At 36.3% G+C, this 25,378-nt stretch overlaps 1 protein-coding gene and 1 non-coding gene across 5 annotated transcripts; both read right to left on the reverse strand.

Annotated features, from left to right (window-relative positions):
- Positions 1 to 3,609: 3,609 nt before the first annotated feature.
- TRNAP-UGG lies at positions 3,610 to 3,681 on the reverse strand. The gene has a single exon. It is a non-coding gene; the product is annotated as a tRNA-Pro (tRNA).
- Positions 3,682 to 8,510: 4,829 nt separating this feature from the next.
- LOC21409015 lies at positions 8,511 to 24,076 on the reverse strand. 4 transcript variants are annotated; one of them, XM_024164709.1, is made up of 11 exons: positions 23,919 to 24,076; positions 23,106 to 23,226; positions 21,643 to 22,611; positions 21,459 to 21,559; positions 19,648 to 19,806; positions 18,622 to 19,546; positions 17,680 to 18,222; positions 17,268 to 17,545; positions 16,474 to 16,572; positions 16,250 to 16,375; positions 8,511 to 10,825 (listed from the first exon to the last, which is right to left on the reverse strand). In XM_024164709.1, the coding sequence occupies exons 1-11, from the start codon at positions 24,003 to 24,005 to the stop codon at positions 9,053 to 9,055; spliced, it is 5,181 nt and encodes a 1,726-aa protein (XP_024020477.1). In that variant the 5' UTR covers positions 24,006 to 24,076; the 3' UTR covers positions 8,511 to 9,052. The 4 variants fall into 4 exon arrangements, with proteins under 4 accessions (XP_024020477.1, XP_024020476.1, XP_024020475.1 ...); XM_024164708.1 differs by having other exon boundaries at positions 23,880 to 24,076; XM_024164707.1 differs by having other exon boundaries at positions 23,874 to 24,076.
- Between the last annotated feature and the right edge of the window lie 1,302 nt (positions 24,077 to 25,378).

Raw genomic sequence — 25,378 nt, forward strand, 5'->3', positions numbered from 1 at the left:
TACGGAATTCTAAAATTAAACACTCAAAAATAATTAATTGATAATTAATTATTATTTAAATAATGTGATTATTTAAATTTAAATTTGAACACATCTAGATTTATCCATTTAAACTTATTTGATAAGTTGTTCAATTTAGAATTCAAATTAATTTAAGTGTGACTTCAATTGAAATTTGAATTTGAGTCATAATTGGACTACAAGATAAGGATGATTTTCTCTTCCTTCCCTATCTGAAAATTGGCGCCACACAGGGATGAAAATCCTCTAAGGTGGCCGGCCACAATGGATAAGGGATAGAGGAGATTTTGTTCTAAAATTCAAATAAGAGATAATTAACAAGCTTTATCTTGGAGATAGAGATTGGATTCCTTCTAGAAGTTTGACTTCTACTCTATAAATAAGAGGATAATAGAAAATTGCGCAAGACAATTTTAAAAAACAAATTTTGCCCTCTTTTGATAGTGCTGGCCGAAATTCTCTTTGTAGAGAGGAAGGACAAATTTTTTCTCCAAAAATTTCACATCGTGCATGCGTTGGTGTTTGTAGAAATTTGAGTGTTTATTGTAACCCGTTTTGTCTCATGTGTGCTCACACATACGTCTTCGTAGATTCTAAGAATTGACGTGGAAGACATTGGTTTTCTAAACACAAAGCTTTGGAGCAAGGATTGTTCGAGGTCAAAGAACTCAAGTTATCATCCGAGTCGGCCTCCAGGTATTTTTTCTAATTGAGTTCTTAATATATGAATTAATGTGATTAATTTATTTGTGCATAAATTAATATAATCTATAGAGTATCTCAAAGGTTTTATGAAACTTTTTGTTATACACGATCCGCCTCCCCCCCACGCTTCCGCATCCGGATTCGATTCGGAGACCAACACTGACCTGCTTCCCACCGGTCGACCGGTCACTACTCCACCGGCCAACCGGTGGAGTAACACTTCATTGTCATCGGTCCGGTGCGCACTAAATCCGACCCAACCCAGTTTAAAAATCATGTTTTGACCCCGAAACTCAATGTAGAACCAATCTAACTTCGTTTGGGAACTCAAAGTGAGTGGATAAGCCACATTAATCCTTGTTTTTATTCCATTTCTATTGATTGAATTCCAATTCTCAAAGAATCATGATTTGAATTAAGAATTATTTATAACTTTGAATTTGAGTCAAGGCACACTAGTATGATACAATAGTATATAATTAAACTAGATAGTTTAGAGGAAAGGATTAAACTCTAAGCCGTTGGTTTTGATGATGAAGCTAGCGGCACGATTGGACTTGGAGCTTTAAAGACAAGTGGGGCTAGGACTACGTGAAGTTATCCGTAGAGTTAATATCCGAGAGGTAGGATATTCTTGTCCATATCCTTGTTAGCATGTTTTAAAGTGTTTTGGCCTATGTAAATGTTTTTAAAAGACATGACATGTTTGATAAAGAAAAGTATTTTAAGACAATAGCTCTATTATTGCTATTGATCTCATAATGAACTGATTTAAAGTGTAAATGAATATTTTCTTAAGATAAGATATCTTGTGAACTGGTAAGCCCACTGATGGCCTAGATAGGATGTGGAGATTGTATCCTTGTAGGCAGAACCTGAAACCCAGACGGGCCACTACGGTGGTGTTTGGCTTTGCATTGGCCGTAAGTAATTTAATTACTTAAATTACTTGCTGGTTGCCTGTAATCTGGAATTTCAGTTTATTTACCTTTCAGTAAAAAGGTTGTTTGGTTCCGACTGATTCATTCAGACCTATACTTTCATTTATTTATTTAGTTTTATAAAATTATATCTTACTGGGCCTTTCGCTCACTTTTTTTTGTTTCAAATGTAATTTAACCCCTCTCAGACGACGCTAGAAGTAGCGCAGAATATGTGAGGAATTCCATTCAAGAAGAGAGGAAGCGGTGAAGTGTTTCCTTCATTATCGTATTCATTAAGGCATGTATAAACATCATGGATTGTAAACCTTAAATTCTACTAGACTGTGGTTGATGTCAGTTATTTACTTTTCTGTATTTATTTATATATCCACAAGTTTAAACATGCCAGATGCTCACTTTTGATATTGATTTTAACAGTGTTTGTGGTTTGTAAAGTCCGCCTCACTCTTTCTAAAACTTAATTTCCTTAAAATAGTGGGGTTTGTTTAGAAATTCTTATATATTTATTATCTTTGACTTTGACTTATGTTTAATTACTTTCTTAATCCCTGTTTAATTTCTAAACAAGTCTCCACGTCACTAACCCCTGTTTGGGGTGTGACAAATAAAGTGTACAATTAAAATTACATATTAATCATAATAGCAATAAATAAAAGGGGAAATATTTCAAGTATGAGTATTGCAAGGAAAATTGAAAATAGTATGGAGAATGATCTCCAATAAAAAGAGCAAAAATATAGAAAATGGCTACTTAAATAACAAACATCATTGTCATATTCGCTATACCGTGAAGATTATTTAAGAATAGTGAAGAGAAGATGATAAGTGTAAGATAAAAATATTAAGAAAAGGAAGAGAAGCTGAGAAGTGGATTGTATGGGTTAAGAAAACACACATTTTATAGAGTAAAAACTAGTCGTTTATAACCGTTAATAGTGGTGTAAAAATTCGTTAAAAGTGGAAAAAAAATTACAATTGTATACCTCAAATGATGTAGAAAAATAAAGAGATGAAAATAGTAATATGCATGCAAAAAGTGCAATGAGAAATTATTACCTGCAGGCAGCATAGCTGTCTATTTATGAGAATACAAACACGCCAAACTACTTAGTAAACCTTTCGAACGGTGTATAACGACAAAGTTATAAAGATTATAATACATTGGTGGCATAACCCTCCTTTGTATGAATATAAAATAATATAGTATATTTATATACCTTTCACTTGAATTAATAATGGTAGAAACTTATAGTAAAACTAGGGTCAGGACCTACTTTCTTTTTACTTTAAGGTAGATGCTTGTAATTGGATCAAAGTCTCATTTTTTAAATTAATGAGTGTAGACAATCACAGTAGGAATATAACGCTTGTGTTTATAACGTGTTATGAAAACTAAGAAAATGCAAAACTAAGAAGAAAAACTTTAGAAAGAGAAGCTAGAGAAAGAGTTTCATTAATCTTGTGAAAGTATATAAAAAGAAGAGCCTCAAAGCTCTATTTATAGGAAAATTTTTGACACTAGTCACAGTTACTATTTGCATATTACGTACTATTTATAGTTACTATTTGCACAATAAGATTTTAACATGAACAGTAACTTTGACTGAATTGCATAGTAACTTTGACTGAGGTGGATAGCTACTATTCATAACATTTTTTTAGCTTTTTGGTCAACTGAGGGTGAAACTTTGGGCCGGCGGGCTGCCTGAAGCCTGAATTTTTTTGGGCTCAGGCGGGCAGGCCCATATGCCGGCTCGTCCAAGGTGGAAATTCGGGCTCAGGCTCGGGCAGCCCGAATTTTGAGATCACGCCGGAGCCCGCCGTCAACCGCCGTCTGCCGGAGTTTTTTTTGAATTTTTCCGGCCATGCCCGACCCGCCCTTGCCCAAAAGCCCGAGTTGCTCGAAACCCGCCAATGAAAATGTTAGTTGCTACAAATTGGGGCATTTTGAGAATCGAACTCGGGACCTCTCGCACCCAAAGCGAGAATCATACCACTAGACCAAATGCCCATATTTGTTATTTAAATTTTTAACTTATTAATTAAGGTAAACACACAATTCTTTAATAGAAAGAGCAAATTCCTATTTTAGCAGTTTAATATTTCAGTTTTCACATTCTTGACCCTTTTTTATAATCAATCACATGATAAAAGGATTCCTCAAAAAACAATATACACAAGGAAAGAAACACATTGCCATCACGTTTTTATTATTTTTTATTTTTAAAAAGTGATGTTTCTATATAATGCCAGTTTTGTTCTTATAGATACTAGTGTTTTTCTACTCTATATCACTCTTCTTTCTATCTTTATCTATTTTTCTGTTCACAATCTCTCCTCATCCTCTTAATTATCTTTTTTTTTTCTTCCATTTTCTTCACTTTCTTTGTGACTCTATATCAAAGTAACTTTCTACTTGCATACCAAAGTAAATTAATAATTTATCAAAAGTCACTCAATGATTGGTTTAATAACTTCATCGCTATTTGATGATCTCTATTTTAAAAGACCAGTCACTCAATGTTGAAGCCTTGGTTTGCATTAAGGATTGGGATTAGGCCGATCAACGTCTACAAGATACAATTTCACCGGCAATTCAAGAATGGATCGATGAATTTAATCGATTAACATTTAATTTTGAAGACAATCCTCCAGCTTCAAATTAAATTGTAAATTTGTAATTTGTAAATATGTATTTACCTTTGACATTGTATTTGTAATTGTATAACTTTGTAAGTTTGTAAAAATTGTAATTCGTCACAATATGATTGCACTCTTTTTTCCTTGCCAAGTTTATATCCCAATTGGGTTTTTCTTGGTAAGGTTTTTAACGAGACAATCATGAATTACAAATTTAAAAATTAATAAAGAAATAATTTTTTTATATAGTTCGTGTGTTCATTTCAAATTGTAATATATATATATATAAATTTTAACACAAAATAACTTAATATTAAAAAAAATTTTAAAAAAAATTTGGGCTACTCGGGCGGGCTTGGGCGACCTAATACAAGCCCGCGGCCCGTTCAAGGTGAAATTAGGTCTCGGGCGGGCGGCCTGAATTTTTCAGGCGGGTCGGGCTCGGGCAAAAACTTAGTTTTTTCAGGCAGTCGCGAGCGGCCTGTCCAAAGTTTCAGCACTCTGAACCTGCGTTTTATACCTCTAGTGGCTTTAGCTTGGTTTTAGCTGTTTCTATGCCATTGCCTTTTGTAGTTTATTGATAACTCTAAAATATTAGAGTTATTTTATGCATTTTTAGCTTAAAGTTTGCTTAGCCAAGAGTGTATTTCATTATTTTTTGCTATATTTTAACTTAGATTTTCTGGTTTTGCATTTTATCTTGCTAAATTATGTACTTGTGCTGGTCTCGGGTTAAGAAGGAGTCATTTGAGTCAAAAAGAGGTTGAAATATGCCTAAGTTGTGATTTTGCAAATTGCAGGGGGAAAGCAGTAGCATTTTGCTGCAGCATTCTGGGTGTAGCTAGCAAGTGGTATGACATCAGCGCACTACCTGGAGGAAAAGGACAAAAGACCCATGTGAGCTGATTGAGCTGTACAGTAGTGTGGACCACTTCAACCCTTATCAATTGACACCTCAGTCCTTTTGTTGCCCTAAGAAGGAAGTGCTTTCTGTAGGAGAGGAGCAGCCACCAAGTACATGAAGAGAAAAATAGAAGGAAAAAAATATAGTACAATACTGAGAGAAAAACCAAGTACCAGAGACGTGAGAAAAGAAAGAAAAAATTCAAGAGAGAGAGCTGCAGAGAAGAGGATCCGAATGGAAGGACAAGGAGAAATTCTAGAAGATCCAATATCCAGCTCCTCAATTCTTCTTCTTTTTGTTAGCTCGATTCTTTTATCATTTTTTATATTAATTAAGACATGAATTACTCTGAAAATCTGGCTTTTGTAATTACCATTATGAACTAATTTGTTAAGCTAGATCTGCTAATGGAATCGATGTTGTAAGGATGATGGTTGCTTGAGGAATGTTGATTAATTCTAGTTCCTGTTCATCTATGTATGCTTAATGCTTATTTTTGTCTTTGACTGGCCATCAATCATAGAATACAAAACTAAGATTAATACTGGAAATGTTAATTTTAGTTAGATCTAACATAGATGACGCAAGTTCAATAATCTTGTTTAAGTTTATTGATTTGTGAATAATATAGGAATATATTGTTCATCTTGCATAACATATAGAAATCCGAGCTTAATTTGCATTCTAAAACTAGATTCACATAGGAATATGCTTGAAATGGTTGAGGAATTTGTAGACATGAAGACATGGAAGAATCTTATGCATAATAAATGAGTTTCTGTTAATAGGACATTTATGCTATAGCATTCTTATAGCATTCTTTGTCAGATTTGCAACTAAGGAGAAGTTAATAGGTATAGCTGATTACTTCACTACATACACTCCATTTTAGCATTCTTGATTATCTGGTTAATCTTTTCTTACATTTCATTTTACATTTATGTATTTAAACAATTGAGTAATTTCTGAACAGTCAATTTCTTTTATCATTTTAAAACGGGTAAACTAGTTGATTGCTGCATGTACACTTGGTTATTCATTCTCTGTGGGACGACATCCGTACTCTGTACACTTTATTACTTGTCTGCGATACGTGTACTTGCGAGCATAAAAATCACGCAACATTTGTATCTGTGTGCCATTGGACATGTTGTCATTTAGTTAAATGAAAATTCAGTTTTAGTAATAAAAAAAAAAAATTCTAACTTATTGGAATTCTTTTAGGACTTTCTCTGGTGTTCCCTACTTTTTAAAAACACTGATGTTCCCTGCTTTTTAACCGTTAGATCTATATCAGAATTCATCTGTTCTGGATACTTTTTAATCTAGTATATTTTAATCAGATCTAACTATTAAAAAACAAAGAACACCGGTGTTTCCAAAAAGGAGAAAACACCAGAGAAATTCCCAATTCTTTTTAATAAAATAACTTATTGGAATTTATTATATTTTTTTTTCTTTTACTACAACAATATTTAAATATTTTAAAAGAAAATCAAACACTACACTTTCTAGTAAAAAACTGAGACAGTTATAAAAGATGAAAACTCGTCTTTCCTATTGTAATACATTTTAAAAATTTATCATATATGTATTTTGTAGTTATTGAAAGATATTACTTTTTTATTCTATATTTTTTATATTATTATTTCGTTCAAAAAAATAGTGTACGCTCCCACTAACTGCACCACTGTTTTCACTAATGTGTTATTTACTATAAATTTTATAGTAAAATTTGACTAATCTTGCTGAAATTTGAAATATAAAAAAGATTTAGACAATTTTACAAATAGCAAAAATTATATCATTAAATTAAAGAGTGCTAAATACAAACTATATTTCATACTCTTTTCCAGGTGCTCTCCAATTTTTTTTTGACAAACATCTCAACTTTCTTAAATAAACCCACTAAATAACAAACATGAAATCTCACAAACACCTCTCATGAAACACCATTACAAAGAACCGGTCTTACTGTTATGCTTTCTCTTCCCTTCAGATCCCTCACACAAACACCATTCATGAACCTCAAGAAATTCGCTTCCTAAAGACCCAGAAAACTATTAGACGATTAATCAATTTGATCCACTTTTTTCAACCATTTAATCAACCATTCTTTATCACCAAAATGGAAAAAAAAAAAAAAAAAAAAAAAATCAACCACTCAACTCAACCACTGCACCATTTTTTGTTTTTTGGCCGAAACCCCTCCACCTCTCTTTGTATTCTCCATGAGAGTCCACAACTATTCTTCACTTCATTAATCAATTTTAATTGCATTATTGCATTGAGTTTTTATTTTGTTTATTCTCCCTTTTTTTATTTTTTTATTTTTCTAATAGCATCATGGATGGGAGGGTTTATTTATCTGAAAGAACGAGTATTCAAAAAAAAAAGAACGATAGGCGAGAGAGATGAGAAAGCTGAAGGGGTGATGTACACAGGAGAGAGAATATGGGAGAAGAAAGGGTCGGCATCTTGTAAATAATTATGAAAAAAAGGACTTGTTATGGTGCGTTTGAGAAAGTCAGGAGGAGACTTGTCAAGGGATTAGGGTGATATCTGTAAAAGAATCTAAATATTGTATTTAGTACTCTTAAAATAATCGCGTCATTTTTTAGTATAGACATAAATATCATTATTATAATTATTTTGTATTTTTTACTATTTTATGAATTTAGATATTTATCCTTTATTTTTAATTCAATTATTTTAATTAAAAAGATATTCCAAGTAAAAATCAAGATTCACGTCAGTTTAACTCATTTCCTCAAAAAGATTGCTATATTTCGACAACACTTTCATCAATTTGATATGTAGTGTAATTTTTACTTCTTTTTATTTTCTTTCTTGTTTTAAATAATGAAAATTCATTTTTACTAATTAAAAGCGTTGTTTCTAAAACTAAATTGATATTCAAAATAAAATAGGGAATACAATGACATGGTGTAGTTGAGTTCAAAAAAACTACGTCTTTATTTTGTTTTCAAAATTTCTTGTCGTTTCATAGTTTCACCATAACGGTACGTCATTTAAGATACAAAAATCTTTCAATCGCACGAAAACGACATGTAAGTCATCTTTTACAAGTCTTGTTTTTTATCCCGTAAATCAAAATTAAAATACGTCATATCACACTTTTCCGCGTCAAAGTTTGTTTTGTTTAAAGCGAAACAACACGTAGAAAATCATGTCGTTTAAGCGAACATTGTAGTCAAATTTTCAATTAAAAATCAGCACCACTGCCTTCAAAAAAAAAAAAAAAAAAATTTAGTGGGGCACTTCATGTTCCCTAACCTATAACAAGCAATCTACCACGTAGAAAGGACTCAATCAGCACCACCGCTTGATTCTTACCTAGATTGATGAAAAACATTGCTAGAATAATACATGTAGAAAAACAATTCCATATTCATTTCATCTATATGATTCAAGTACAATAGCCTATGTAATCACAGTTGCTTTACAGTCGATCTAAACAAAACTTCTCAAGCAAACCCGAGGACGGCAACAACGACAAATGAGGCCCAAAAGAACTTTCCTGTCCAAAAAAAGTGGGAAAAGTGCTAATCATTCTTCTCCAACTTACACGTCTTCGTCAGTCTTTCACAAGCTGGTAAAACCTGCAACCAATTTTAAGTGTATTCCTGTCCTGTACAAGCTTTCTGTAGTTCCTACACTCAAAACTAAAGTTCGTAACCCTTTGTTAGCAAATAAAAACAAGAAAATGGAACTTGCCAAGGATGTGCACTGCGATATCATCGATGACTTGAGGCCTCATAATCTTGAGCAAATGCGAATCCTACCGGACTGGCTACTCACCTCAAATAACGAAGCTTCAATCAAGATCTATACCCTTTGCTTTAGCTGCTTCTGCAATAGCTTTAGTTTTTTCGGTATTCCCATAAAGGAGCTGATAGGATTTCCACAGCTTGACAGAAAATGGATATGCCAATAACGCTCTTCCATAAAACCTCTGTGAAAGGACCTCAACACCCTTGACTTTGCCCAAGATGGTCGCAGCTTCTACCCATACGCACTCTGGTGGAATTGGGATGGCATGAAGAATTGTATTAACTAGGTTTGAGCTTGCCCAGAAGCACATACTCACAGAAGTAAAATGAGTAGACTCGTCACGCTTTCTGAACAGTTTACAGACAGACATAGCTAACACATAGTTAGATGGACATATATCCAACATACCTTCAACAAAATCCACCAAATGCTTTGGTTCAGTGAATTCTTCAGGTAAAAGAGATGGTCCGAACCACACCTCAAGAACCAAGTTTACCAGAAAAAAATCAGATGAAACTGGACTGAACATGTTATTAATTAGTTGTTGGACTCTTGGTTTCTTGATGTTGTTAATAAATTTTCTAGGCAAAGGCTCGGGGACAGGGAAATCCTGCAAAACACCTATGTAATGCTCCAAAATGTTCTCCATACCACTGATAGAAGCAGGCTCCTTAAGTACTGATTCACCAGTGAGACATAACGTGGCATGCTCTCTAAAGCAGTACTTAAAATATTTGGGAATAGCAGTCTTCAATGCCTTCTCAGCAGCTATGCGAGCTGCGACGTGATCATTTTGCCATAATTTATAAAGAGAGAGGTTAAGAAATCCAAACATTTCATCAATTTTATCAAGACCTGGAGAAATTTCCAAAATTGAATCTGAAGCTGATTCTGGCAACCCATCTTTGTTCTCACTATCCACGCCAGGCAGTACACCATTTTGGTGATAATGGACTTTCCAAACAGAGTGAAACCAACGGTCCAGGAGTTCTTTTCCAAACTCACGTCCTCCATTCTGGAGAGCACATTGAGCATACTGATTCCAAACACACTGAATTCCTGGGACTTCTTTTGGCCAGTTAATAAGGATTTCCTCGAAACCCACACTCAGATCCCTGAATTCTTGTTTATGAGCTCGAGTTGATATTAAAACAAGCTCTAAGCAGAATGGATATAGTCCAAGATATCTATCCAACAAATTTCCACAATATTCCAAACTGCCTAGTGCAGCCATGCACCTTATGTGGCTGACGGCAAAAAGTTGTGCTGATTTTACGTTAGTATCGTCACTTCTAAGTGATTCAATTTTCATCAATGAAGCAACAGAAACTGCTCCTTTTTCCATCAGCTTAACAGCCATCTGCTTCTCATCATCTGGTAAAAGAATCGAAGGCCATTCAATTTCCAAGAGTAGTTTCTCGCATTCAAATTGCCTTACTACAGCTTCTGGTAGTTTCCTATAAATAACCAAGTACACACTACAAACCCAGAATATGCATTTATCAGAAATTTTCAGGCATGAATGTATATCAGAGAGCAACAGTAGACGCTCATGAGAATTTTTGTCTGCAGCAGAGAATTCAAATATTTTCTGAATAGCCTTTTCAACATTTCCAGACATGCATAGGCAATCTATCATTTGCAAAAACAGATCCAAGATGCAGGCGCTAGTATGCACCCCATCCCACTCAGAAGCAGAAGCATTGTGGCAAAGCGCTGAGAGTGCTGCGTCATATGTAGCCAACCGATCATGAAGATGCATGCGGCTGTTGATATACATTAACCAGAGCTCATAAGATCCTGCATTGTATTTGACCTGAAGAACAAGAGAAAAAAGTGTTCCATAAAGTTTCAATCCCATATCATGATTCAGGAAATGCAGTAAAAAAAATATACGGCTTTTTCTCCATTTTAACTCCACTGATTAAGCAGCAATTTTGACGAATTAGGCAGTCTTAACAGGTGCAAAGGTAACTATTCCCGTTAGTGCTTCTGTTGGAAAATCGAAACTGTTTTGGAAACAATCCTTGTAAAGCTGTAAATTAGCTAATTAGTTGTCAATCTTTGTAGTTTAGGAAAGTAGCTGTTAGAAGTTTTACTCTTCCTAGAATTAGCTATATTCCTTAAATCAGAGATTACTTTCCTGATTTTAAGGATTTGTATATGCTGTGTAAATCCTATAAATACATGATCAATGAAAGAAATTAATTATTCCCTGAAACACTCAATTTCAAGTTGGTATCAAAGCGGGAGAATTACTTGCTGAAATCATTCTCCTTCTTCCTCTAATTCGATCCTCTGCTCTTTCTATCACCATGTCAGACACTTCAAATGAATCCACTATTGTTCCTCAATCATATTCGAACAATCCCATCACCACTGATTCCACAAAAATCAGTACAACCACTTCGGAATCCCATTATGTCCAAATCACCACAATTCGATTGAATGGTGACAGTTTTCTGAGATGGTCTCAATCAGTTCGGATGTACATCAGAGAACGTGGAAAAGAAGGCTCCTGCAGTGGATGATCCGAACTATGCTACATGGGACGCTGAGAATTCCACGGTGATGACATGGCTCGTGAACTCTATGGAAGAAGACATTAGCTCTAATTACATGTGCTATCCAACGGCACAAGAGCTTTGGGAGAATGTAAATTAGATGTATTCTGATTTAGGGAATCAATCCCAGATCTTTGAGTTGACTCTCAAACTCGGTGAAGTGCGGCAAGGGGAGGACAACGTCACAAAATACTTCAATTCTTTGAAGCGAATTTGGCAAGATCTTGACCTCTTCAATACCTATGAGTGGAAATCTGCCGAGGATGGGCGCCATCATAAGAAGACTGTGGAGGATAATCGTATCTTCAAATTCTTGGCTGGCCTCAATGTCGAGTTTGATGAGGTGAGGGGGAGAATCATTGGAAGACAACCCCTGCCTTCAATTGGTGAAGTTTTTTCGGAAGTTAGAAGAGAGGAGAGTCAGAGGAATGTGATGTTGGGCAAGAAGGGACCTAGAGTTGCTGTTGAAGGTTCAGCCTTGGTAACCACGGGTGGAGGCTATAACAAAGCCACCACATATCAGCGTAAACCTGATGAAAAACCATGTGTTTGGTGTGATTTTTGCAACAAGCCTCGCCATTCGCGTGAAAATTGTTGGAGAATCCATGGGAAACCTGCGAATTGGAAAGGTAAAACAGGTGACAAACCAGGACAAGCCCTCCCTGCTGCTAATGAGGCCGAAACCAACCCCTTCACTAAGGAGCAGATGGCGCATCTTCTTACACTGCTGAAATCCAACTCGACATCTGGTACTCCTAGTGCTTCTGTGGTACACACAAGAAATGAATTATATGCTCTAGCTTGTCATTTCAAATCATCTGCTCCATGGATAATCGATTCTGGAGCATCCGACCATATGACCAACTCTTCAAATCTGTTTGAATCATATTCACCGTGTCCTGGAAATAGAAAGGTTAGGATAGCTGATGGTAATTTCTCACCAATTGCAGGAAAAGGTCTGATAAAAATTGATGAGGGAATAGATCTTAAATCTGTTCTCCATGTTCCTAAACTTACTTGTAATCTCTTATATGTCACCAAATTATCTAGAGATTCTAATTGTTGTGTCACCTTCTATGAATCCCATTGTATTTTTCAGGACCAAAGCTCAGGGAAGACGATTGGCAGTTCTAGGATGATCAATGGTCTCTACTATTTTGAGGATAATTTACCTAGTAATAAAATTGCTCAAGGACTTGGTAGTATTAGTTCTCTTTCTGTTCGTGATCAAATAATGGTTTGACATTGCAGATTAAGCCATCCTAGTTTTTCTTATTTAAAACATTTGTTTCCAGTGTTATTTAAAAAGGTTGATCCTTTATCATTTCAATGTGAAAGCTGTTTATTGGCAAAGAGCCAACGTAAACCTTATATCCAAAAAGCTTATCAAGCTTCAAAACCATTTTATCTTTTTCACAGCGATGTTTGGGGACCCTCAAAGGTAACCACTGTTTCAGGAAAAAAAATGGTTTGTAACCTTTATAGACGACCATACTCATCTTTGTTGGGTATATTTAATGCGGGAAAATCTGAAATTGAAAGAAGTTTTAAAGATTTTTACACAATGATTGAAAATCAATTTCAAACAAAAATCAGCATTTTGAGATCTGATAATGGAACGGAATATTTTAAAAAAGTTTTGGAAACCTTTTTAAAAGAAAAAGGTATTTTACATCAATCATGTTCAGATACTCCTGAACAAAACGGAATAGTTGAACGCAAAAATAAGCACCTGTTAGAAGTAGCCCGGGCTATGATGTTTTACATGAATATTCCAAAATACTTATGGGGGGATGCCATACTAACTGCATCATATCTAATCAACAGGATGCCCACAAAAGTTTAACAGTACACTACCCCGTTGGAGTGTTTAAAAAAGGTATTTCCCGAATCTCGAATTAATTCTGAATTACCTTTGAAAATATTTGGTTGCACTGCATATGTGCACCTTCCAAAAAGGTCACGGTCTAAGTTAGACCCAAGAGCAGAAAAATGCGTTTTTGTAGGATATACTCCTAATAAAAAGGGTTACAAGTTTTTTAATCCCACTACAAAACGGTTTCACACAACTATGGATGTTTCTTTTATGGAAAATACCCCATATTTGACCAAAAATTTACTTCAAGGGGAGAATTTAGTTGAACCAAATTTTTGGGAAATTGCTGAACCCTTACCTAATCCGATTCTTGATATCCCTCTTAAATCACTGGAAAAAGAAAATAAGGAAACTAAACCCACTGAATCCGAATCTGATATCATTGGTCTGTCAGAAAAAGAAATATTACGAATGGAAAAAAATCGAAGCAATCTTGAGCCTGTGGTTTATGCAAGGAAGAATATCCCTGGAAGAAGTAAAGACAAATTAATCATCCAAACACATGGTCAAACGGAAGCCCTGGGTGATGGCCTTCCAAGTGTCTCAGGTAATTCTCCTTCTATTCCTACTCTTATACATTCTTTACCATCACACTCTAATCCTAATTCTGAAATATCTGCACCCGAAGCTGGTTTAGAATTAGGTCCAGTAATTACTACACAAGTCCTTGACCGTGATCTTCCCATTGCCCATAGAAAAGGAACCCGCATGTGCACTAAACATCCTATTGCCAAATATATTTCCTACAATAACCTTTCCAACAACTATAGACCATTCACTACAAATATTTCAAAGCTTGAGGCACCTAGAAACATTCAGGAAGCACTAGATGAACCAAGTTGGCAATTGGCAGTGTTTGAGGAAATGAATGCCTTGAAAAAAATGGTACTTGGGAGATTGTAGAATTACTAAGAGGGAAAAAAATTGTAGGGTGCAAATGGGTTTTTACAATAAAGAGTAAAGCTGATGGAAGTGTTGAGAGATATAAAGCTAGGCTTGAGGCAAAAGGTTTCACTCAAACCTGTGGGGTAGACTACCAAGAGACTTTTGCCCCAATAGCTAAAATAAACTCAATTAGAGTTTTGTTGTCCCTTGCAATAAATTCCAATTGGCCGCCCTTACATCAATTGGATGTTAAAAATGCCTTCCTTAATGGAGACCTAGAGGAGGAAGTGTTCATGAGTCCGCCACCAGGTTTCAAAGAGAGTTTTGGAGTTGGGAAAGTGTGCAAACTGAAGAAGTCCTTATACGGACTCAAGCAATCCCCTAGAGCTTGGTTTGAACGCTTTGGCAAGGTGATAAAGCGTTATGGATACACTCAAAGTCAAGTTGATCACACTATGTTCTACAAACATTCAAAGGAAGGGAAAGTGGCCATCTTAATTGTGTATGTGGATAATATAGTGCTAACTGGGGATGATTGTAGTGAACTAAAGAAGTTAAAAGGAAGGCTCGCCAAAGAATTTGAGATCAAGGACTTGGGGGCATTAAAATACTTTCTTGGAATGGAGTTTGCTAGGTCCAAAGAAGGTATTTTTATAAACCAGCGTAAGTATGGGCTTGATCTACTTAATGAGACAGGTATGTTAGGTTGCAAACCTGCTGAAACACCAATAGAGACTAATGTAAAGCTACAGCCTGCAAAAGCCGAGAGTGTGAAGGACAGAGAGCGTTATCAGAGACTTGTTAGGAGACTGATTTACCTATCTCATACACGCCTTGAAATAGCGTTCTCGGTAAGCATGGTTAGTCAGTTTATGCATTCACCCGGTTCGGAGCATTTTGAAGCTATTTACGGGATTCTAAGGTATCTAAAGGGGACACCAGGTAAAGGCCTTCTGTTTACGTCACGGGGACATCTACAAATTGAAGCCTTCACTGATGCAGACTGGGTTGGAAGTATAGTGGATCGAAGATCTACCTCAGGGTACTGCTCATTTGTAGGTGGCAACTTGGTTACATGGCGAAGCAAAAAACAGAACGTGGTCGCTAGAAGTAGTGCGGAGGCTGAGTTTAGAGCTATGGCTCATGGCATCTGTGAGATTATGTGGATAAGAAGATTGCTAGAGGAATTAAAGGCGTCAGGGTCATCTCCTATGAAGTTGTACTGTGACAACAAGGCTGCAATTTCAATTGCCCATAATCCAATTCTCCATGACCGCACGAAACATGTAGAAGTGGATAAGCATTTCATTAAGGAGAAGATAGATAACGGTTTGGTTTGTATGACCTATATTCCTACCGAGGAACAAGTGGCAGATGTCTTCACCAAAGGGCTATACAAAAAACAGTTTGATTTTTTAGTTGGCAAGCTGGCTATGGAAGATATCTTTAGACCAGCTTGAGGAGTGTTGGAAAATCGAAACTGTTTTGGAAACAATCCTTGTAAAGCTGTAAATTAGCTAATTAGTTGTCAATCTTTGTATTTTAGGAAAGTAGCTGTTAGAAGTTATTATCTTCCTAGAATTAGCTATATTCCTTAAATCAGTTCCATAAAGTTTCAATCCCATATCATGATTCAGGAAATGCAGTAAAAAAAAAAATACTTTTTCCCCATTTTAACTCCACTGTGATTAAGCAGCAATTTTGACGAATTAGGCAGTCTTAACAGGTGCAAAGGTGTAACTATTTCCGTCAGTGCTTCTAATGTCCAAGACTAACCAGGAAAAGCAATTTAAGATCTAAACATAAAGCGGACAAATACATTAACGCAACACCTACAGGACTGTCTTCATAGTGCAGGTACTCTCATAGCAGACTCCAGATAGTAGGAAACATGTGTAAACATGAAATGACTTACCGCATAAAAGAACATGTCATCCTTCCCTACAGAATCCACAGTGCTATGGTAAATGAGAAGATAAAGTATCCAGAGAAATACAGAAGCTGGATCATCCTCAAGAGCTCGAGATATAACAGCAAGAGCCTGGAAACTCAAAATTCAAAATGACAGGAAGTCAAGCTTCTGAACAACGATTCTAATGCTGCAGAGCACATTCTGAAAATGTATACTGTAGAAATTACCTTTTTCATACCCTCAAGTTTGTCAACTGCCTGATTGAATATTATGACAGCGATTTCCAGGGCTTGCTCATAGTCAGCCAAAGATTGTGTGAGTTGATTCTAAGCATACATCACACCAGAAGGAAAATTAGCAGGAATAAGATAATGGTCCAAAAACACATTAAGACTGTTATTTTCAGCTATACGAACTAAATAGCTTGAAAATTATGGGAATTCAAGAAAAAATATGCGCATAACGCAGGAGAAATAAAAATAAAAACCTCTAGAAAATCCAGAAAGCTCGTCTAATTAAAAAAAAAAAACTAAGCTTATAATGTCATCACCACAGGCAGTTGCACTGTAAACTATTTTCTCAGTGCAGGAGACGGCATATGAACACACTTATTTATTTATAATATATACATCCAGAAAGTGCGCCAAAATAATTAATAAAGCTATTGCAAATTGCAACTAGCATCAAATGCCTTTGCCAAAAAATTTTGCAATTGCAATTGCAATTGATCAAAAAATAGCTCCAGAACACAATCACAAATAAGAGGAGACCATGCTTTGCAACAGTATAGTGATCTAGAGATTCTGTTACTATACATAGAGAATGCCAATAACATAAACCCCTATATTTGCAGAACTATTTTCATTATCACATATACTCCAAACAAGGCATAATATAAAAAGTTCAAACTAATCATAAAGCTGACAAAACATGGCACTGGAAGATATACGACATCAGTAAATGAAATAATAGTAATACGAGGGTCATAATAAAGAAAGAGGAACAAAATTGATAAACAAACCACTATGCCACTTCTACTCATAAAATAAGATGACGTTCTACTCCAACTCCCTTCAACCTCTATCCGACCATCACTACCATGCAAGAGTGGCCCATATCCAGGCAAATCCTTTTGAGACAAATTTGATAGTGTCAAGGAAAGACTGAAGCACTTCTGCCAACATCGATCGTTTCTCCATGCTAGAACAGACTTGTATGAATGCAAATCAGCTTTCAGAGTATCTAAGCCTATTAGATATGTTGGTGAGATCATAACGTCATGGCACTTGGGATTTTTTGCTGCAGCATTACAAACTATTTTAGGTAACATTAATCCAAACAGATAATGAAACAAACTATATTCAAAAAAAGTAAGGGACAAAAACACCAGGTTCTCAATTTTCATTTCCAAAGTTAAGAAGGGAGTCCCGTACCATTATTATCAGAATCACCACGCTTATCATGAGACACAGTTCTATTAAGGTTGTCTCGAACATGCTGCCAAGGACATTCATCATTGTTGCACTTTCCTCGAAGCTCATACATGCAAAGTGGCCGAAATGGATCAATTGCAATATCACAAGTATAAGGGCCATTTCCTCTTGCATATAATTCCGCAACAGTCTCACATGTCGAGTCTGGTTTAGTCTCATATGTTGAGTCTGGTTTAGTATTGTTCCACTGGACTTTTTCAGGGCCGACACAGCCCTCTTCATTGTGTCTAGTACCACTGGTGTACTTTTGTTGATTTCTAGCAAGCCATTGCGTTAAAGTCAATGGGAATGAAATCTTTAAATGACCAAAGGCACTCCTAAAGATGTTAGGAGCTGAAATCTCTGAGATTAATACGCAAGAACCTTCTTTGTTGAAAAATCTATTGTCCTCAAAATTATCAAAAGAGTGAGCATTTTCGATATAGCAGCCCTGCTGAATTTCCATAGGGACCTCGGAGTCCCTAATCTCTCGTCTAACAGGGCCTAAAAGTAAGAATAACATATTGAACAGAAGCATTTGAAACTAATTATATAGCAGAAAAGCTACAATACTCGAGTTCATTGCTTTAAAAATAAATATTAAGTAAATAAAAGACACGACATTAATTATCAGTGGCCGTCATAATAACATTACAAAGTGCAGCAAGTTCCACGTGAAAAATAACTGAATTCACATCAAATTTGTATCCATTAACGTCTAAAAGAAGACACCATTTTGTATTGAGGAAAAAAATAATAATTTGAATTGCCTTGGAAAAAAAAAAAAAACTAACCATCCATGTGGCTTAAAAGATTAATTTACTGAACCAGCATAATCTATCAGGTTCTACATTTATCATGACACCATCAGCATTAAAGAGCCAAATATTAAAAGGAAGTTACCTCCACGATCAGATTGTTCACTTTTATCTGCAATAGAGGACGGAAAACTCAATAAGCTTGTATGGGTTTTCTCTTTGCTGGCATAATTTTCACAATTCTTTGACAAACCATTTGTTCCTAGCCTTGCAAGTAGTTCAGACCTTAATGTTGCTTCAATAAAATATCCGTGGGAGCTATCAATCGTCAAGTTTCTGCTTCTTACTTTATTTACATCCTTCTCGTCATCATCAAACTTTGGGTTTTTTCCATGACACTCACCACTGGGTTGAATGGTGTCCTGTTCAAGTGAAACCATCTCGTCATCTTCATCTGCTGAAATGTTTTGATCATTCAACGGAGAACGAACTCCATCAGCAGTAGCTTTACCCTTATGGGACAATGTCTCAGATGTACTAGCATCTGGTTCACTGCAGGGTTCTGACCCCACATTTTGTCCATGCACATGTCTATATGATGTTTGAACTGGAACATTGTTGAGATATTGAAAATTTGAACCAACCCCTCGTGGACTAAGAACATCATACCCAGACTGTAACTGATGGCTAGATTGTATTAGAAACATATTTTCCGAGGCATCATTTGAGTAATCCAACTCAATGCCACCTTTCTCATTTTGCCTTGAGGGGCATAATAAACTTGAATTGTCCAGGGTAAAAGATCGCAAGTGGGCAGAGTATAATTCCCTTTTGCGATATAGATTAGTACATCTAGTATTAGCTTCGGCCAGAGCCCTCTGGGCTTTACGATAAGCTTTAAAAACATTTCTTTCTTCAATTTCACATATGCGCCTGTGCTCTTGTGCTTCCTCAAGATCCTTGTCCAGTGATTCCTCCATTTCAACCAACGACTGTATATTCATGTTGCTACCCCCTGACACATTTGCATTACTCAAACAAGTCCAGAGGCTTTCGTTGCTAAAGGGTGCCTACAATATCCAGATAACATGAATTCGTGAAAATAAATAGCACAAACCAACAAAACAGAGATCAGAAACATCTAGCACTTCATCAAAGACTAGTAGCAGACCTGATATATATTATCAGATGTAGTCTCAAATGTCTTGTCATTAGGTAAAATGTTAGGATGGCTGGCTCTTGCTATATCTTTTCCACGAGTTTCTCTGTTCAAGATAGAACTAGGTTCTTTGTGGCAACTCGCTTTACTTGGATTCAATTCCACATTGTTCTGCAAATTTAAAAATATAAGTAAATGAACACAATGATCTTTTGAATTATGAAAGAGCACACAAGTTACGGTTATTATAACTCCAAACCATGCTTTACAGTAGTATAGATGCCTGTCATTTCATAAACCTCAAAACCTTCGCCAAATACGTCTTCACAAAAAAATGGAGAAAAAAAAGGCCAAACTAGTAACCAGAACTACAGGCCAAGGAACATTGTTTTTGGCTTAGCACACACCTACAGGTATTCCTCAAGGGAGGCTGACAGCCTCGTGTACGTATGCTTGTTGCTATAGGATTACGCCTGTGGGGCATTAGTCGACCTAGTTATGTGAAATACTTTCAAGCAAGAGATTTTTATGGGCTTAAAAAATAAAATAAAAGAAATAAGGGGAGCAGGACACAGTTTGCTTTGGTTTTCAGTAGAGCATTTCTGCAAGCGGCTATTCCAAGCGGGTTTCATCATAGCACTCCAACAAGCATTGACACCTTAGGTTCATGTTTGGTTTTCTTTTACTCTTCCAACCTTCCTACATTTCTTTTCTAAAATTTTATTTTAGGGAAACAACGATACATTATTCCCGAGGAAAAAGGACTTTTCTACACTTTCTAATCTACTTTCTTTTCTTTTTCGTTTTCCTTTTATTTTTCTGGCTGGTGAGTTATTCTTTCATCTGGCCTCCATTCTCCCACTGCTGCTCGTTTGGCTTATGCTCTTTATATCAACTAGCCCGTTTTGATACTTTAAGCTTTGCATGAATCTAGTAGCATATTCCTCTCAAAAAAAACAAAACACAAAAACAAAAAAACAAAAAAAACAAAAACAAAAACAAAAGAACAAAAAACAAAAACAAGAAACAAAAACAAAAGCAAAAACAAAAACTAAAAAACTAAAAAACTCTAGTAACATAACTTAATTAGAATGAAATAATTTCCCTAATCAATTTTAGGTTATCACCTATAATGCGTTATATAGAAACATAACAAGTACTAAAAAGACTTTTTTTTAAAGAAAAAAAGAAACACAATACTTCATTATGATTTACACAAGTGCGAAAAACACCAACAAGGAGGACAGGGAGTCCAACTAAAAGACAGGTTAATCAAGTAATAGTGTCCTAATCTCATTTTCTCATAATATTCATTTTCAATGCTATGCTATTGCCTGTCTTCTCATGCCATTTTATTGATGCTATTGGCCTATTACTTTCATGTTCATACACTAGACTTGCCATTTTATTGATGCTATTGGCCTATTACTTTCATGTTCATACACTAGACTTGCCATTTTATTGATGCTATTGGCCTATTACTTTCATGTTCATACACTAGACTTTCGTTTATCAGATATTATGACTCGTTAAAATCTTTTATTGGTTTAAAATGTAGCTTACAGCATGCCTGCTAACATAAAATGCTGTGAATAAATATTAGTACGCGTGTGTAGTAAATGCTATTTTCCTTTTATTCAGTGAACTCGGCAGCAGCCTCTATTTGCCAATGAGGAAAATGTGACTTTTGTTATGTTACTACTAAATTCGAAGCACATCTAAACTAGACTAAGACCAGAAAAAAATAAGTTATATAAGCAATAGTGCTGGAAGAGGAGATCCTTATCCCTTGCTAAATTATTTGGGGAAGCAGTGGAAATTACATTTGTTGGTGATGTAGAACAGTTTAACATGACAGCAGGATCTGGATCCCGTTGCCTACTACTCCCATCAGATTGAGTGCAATTAGTGATGACCTTAGCACCTGCAGAGCAAAACCACCAAATTACTAGGTAGATCTAGAATTGTTACTGCATCGGGACTGAGAGAGACTATAAAATCTGTTACCATTGTTCATTCCAACAAGAGTATTTTCTGACAGGCCAGCTTTTTGTTTTTCATTTTGCTTCTTCCATTTGACAATACTCGACTCTATTCTACCCAAAGAAACTCCCTTGTGTCCATGATCAAATTTAATTGTGTCAAGTACATTATTATTCTGCATTGCTGGTTCTTTCAATAATAAAATAGATTTACCACCCCCAGCTTCTTTTGGGACAACTGCATTCAGCTGGGTTGAATAAGATCCACTAACTTTTGCACGTTTCTTGTCTGGCTCTTTTGGTTCTATTTGTGAACTTTTGGCAGAGGTTGCACCAAGCTTTCTAGTTGCATCACTATGCACAGTTAGAGCATTATCATCCCTAAATGAAGCTGATTCCTTACTTCGCTGTGCAGACTTAAGCTTCAATTCACTTTCCCGAAGTGCAATCTGCTGCCGCAAGTCCTGAAGCTTACTGACGTTCAAATTCATACCTTGATCATATCCACATTCTCGGCTTTGTAAATTTTTGCTAAGAGAATTAAATTTTCTAACTCGATTTCCTTGCTCAGCTGACGAGGCTCCAGCACTAATAAAATTGGGTCCTGGTGTTTTTGCGATTGCTGAAATAAACGTTCGATTTAAAGACAACCTTTTCGGCATAGTTTTGCTCACAGCGCTGGTGGTAGTCTTCTTGTTCAACTTTGACTGTGAAGGAGGAGGAGGCTTTCGATTGCCAACCACTCCAGTCATGTTACTTTTCGTTTCAGTAGCTTTTTCTTTTATGCATCCTTCAGAATCACTGCCACTGTCATCATCCGAGAAGCGTATCACAAGATTATCATTGGCTCCCACGTGGGGACACCATCCAGGGGTATTAGTTTTTGATGTTATCCGACCCTTATCAAAAGACTTTTGAGCAATAGGCTGTATAGGAGCACGAGACTGAATATCAACAACATTGCCTGGAGGACTATTTGCTGAAACAGCCTTCCCTGCGAAATAAGAGAAATCAAATTCAGCATATACTTGGTGTATAAAATATATAGTTTTGAAGCTCAAATTTTCATACAACCCACGTCAATAAGGATATAAAACACATAAAATAGAACTGGTAGGATATAAACACATAAAATACAAGTGGTCCAGTTCTAGCACGATGTGCAAGAGAATAAATGAAATCCCAACTATGGAAGTTTACCAGAAAGTGTCGCTAATAATCTCACAAGTTTGCTATATATAAGTACCAACATAGATATATATTTGTCACCTGCATTTGAATCGTTTAACTATACAGAATATGGATACAAGTGACGTGACCCCATATTAATCACACAATAGTTGTCAAAACAAACTACTGAAACGTGTACAGCAGTTTTGGAATGCAATAAAAAACTGAACGGTATACCTACAAATTACACGCCCTTTAGGAATTTTTAAATGAAGCAAGAGTTGCAACTCTCACTTTGCAATGACAAGCAAGACTTACCAACTTGGATGTCTTGGCTGCATTGGTTTGCTGGACGAACAGGAGCTGGTCCTGAAGGTGCAACGGTACTAGTGCACTGCGAGACAGAGCAGACGGGATCCTGCTGAGGAGGCGGAAGAATCTGTTCAAGATCAACAAATAACCATAAGAAAGTGGGAATCAAATGATGACCCAAATGAGATACCAATATGTATAGCCATTTACCGTTAAGGAATAACGTAAATATGGCACAAAAGTTTAAACCCAATTATGAAAGCATAATCAAATCGAAAGCAAGAAATAATACTTGGAAAAGTCGAGTTTCAAACACTACCATACTATATATGAGCACTGTATGCACACAAGTACAGAATGAAAATGAAACCCTTACAACTGAAGTTGAAGAGAATTGGCATACACAAACAAAAATTCTCACAAGACATAGGCCTGAGGGCTCAAACAACGTGTTTGGTTAATTAATTCTAGTTATGAACCTCATTCAACCTTCTAAATCGAATCAAATTTCATTACCATTCGCGAACGAAGAAGAAAACAGAAGAAAAAGCCGCAATCGGTTAGCTAAAGAAATGAAGAGAAATTCCATTCCATTGGGGTAGAAAAGCATCATTATAGCAAACCGTAAACCTTCAACTGCACTCATTTCCTCTATTTTCTCAGAATCCAAGCAAATTGCATCAAACGAAACATGCAAAAAGGGCAAGAATCTAATCCAAAGGAGAGGAAAAACAAAAGCAAAGTATAGGGATATGAGTTGGGGTTTGTGAAGACCGGTACGTCTTCATCGTCGGAAGATAGTTCGCCTTCCTCTCTGACCTTGGAGTGCTTGTTGCCAAGCTCGGGGCCGGGATTGATAGGCTCCGACGCCGTAGCTCCGGGCCTGACCTTGTCGGCGCCGTCCATCGCCGGATCGTTTCTCCGTTTTCTCTCTCTCAAGAAAGGGGAATCACACAGAGAGAATGATTGACTGCCCCAAAGCATTCCGTCTCTGATGCAAATCAAGAGAGAAGAATCCCAATAAACCAATTTTGGGGGCGCCGGTCGTCGTTCACGGAATGACCAAAATGCCCTCAGCTTTCCCAGGCTAAAAACGACATTTTGCTGATCGCCGCTTTTGGGATTAGAAGACGACAGGTAACTTTTTGTAGTTGAGTTATGTAGGTTGTTTTCTAAATTCGAGTTTTTAATTAAAGTTGCACAATAATATTTTTTAAGAATTTTTAACTGTAAAAATTTAAAATTTAAAATTTAAATTAGTAAAATAATAAAATCTTAAATATACAATTAGAAAGCGCAATTATATTCGTTGAATCTCATTATAACGTATTTAAATATAATAGATTTAAAGGAAAAATTAACATTTCATAAGACGAGATAAATAAGATCTATAAACAAGGACACATTTAAAAAAACAAACTAAGAAGAATTTATGAAAAAATGTTGCATTAGGGACATATAGTGTTGGACTTTCGGGCAGCGGGCATGCCCGATGCCTGAAATTTTTTGGGCACGGCGGGCAGGCCCGTCTCGCCGCCTGAAAATGATTTTCTTCGGGCACGGGCTCGGGTAGCCCGAAAATGGTAAGCCCCCGACCCGCCGGCGGGGGAGACGCCTTCTCCCGCCGTTCGCCGGATTTTTTTTGAATTTTCCGGCAAATACCTGAAGCTGCCCGAATTTTTGCCCGAATTACCCGAATTTTTTGTGACCGTTGCCCGAATTTTGGTGACCGTTGCCCGAATTTTGCCCCATGCCCGAAAAATGCCCGATTTTTTTTTACCGTTAGCCTGAAAATGCCTGAATTTTGAAAAAAAAACGGTCTTTTGCCCGAACCCGAACCCGAATTTTGCCTGAATTTTTGAACCAAATGGTCAGATTTTTACCCGTTGCCCGAACTACCCGAATTTTGCCCGACCTGCCCGAAAATTTTGTAGCCGTTGGACCCGAATTTTTGGGAGAAAAATTTTTTTTTTCAACCCAAAAATTTTCCTATAAATACCCCCCTCCTCCCAACCATTTTCCTCACCCCAAAACTCTCATTCTCTCTCAATTTCTCTTAATCTCTCTCAATTTCTCTTAATCTCTCTCAAATCTCTCTTAATCTCGCTTAAATCTCTCTCGAATCTCGATCTCTCTTAAGCTCTCTCAAAGCGCTCTCAATCTCTCTTATTTTTCATAATGGCTTCTTCTGGTTATGGTGGTGGTGGTGATATTCCTATTGATGCCAAATTCAACATCGAAGAAGGGCAATTTCCTAATGTTTTTTAATCGCAGGAATC

The sequence above is a fragment of the Morus notabilis genome, unplaced genomic scaffold (genome assembly GCF_000414095.1).
Source record: "Morus notabilis unplaced genomic scaffold, ASM41409v2 Scaffold42, whole genome shotgun sequence".
Lineage (NCBI taxonomy): Eukaryota > Viridiplantae > Streptophyta > Magnoliopsida > Rosales > Moraceae > Morus > Morus notabilis.

Excerpts from the sequence above, each read along its gene's own strand:
- LOC21409015 (XM_024164707.1), bottom strand. The coding sequence starts at position 24,005 with ATGGACGGCGCCGACAAGGTCAGGCCCGGAGCTACGGCGTCGGAGCCT. Across the intron at positions 16,573-17,267 it reads TGAGTAGAAGTGGCATAGTG|AATCAACTCACACAATCTTT; the intron begins GTTTGTTTATCA and ends ATGTATGCTTAG. Across the intron at positions 16,376-16,473 it reads AACTTGAGGGTATGAAAAAG|GCTCTTGCTGTTATATCTCG; the intron begins GTAATTTCTACA and ends TTGAGTTTCCAG.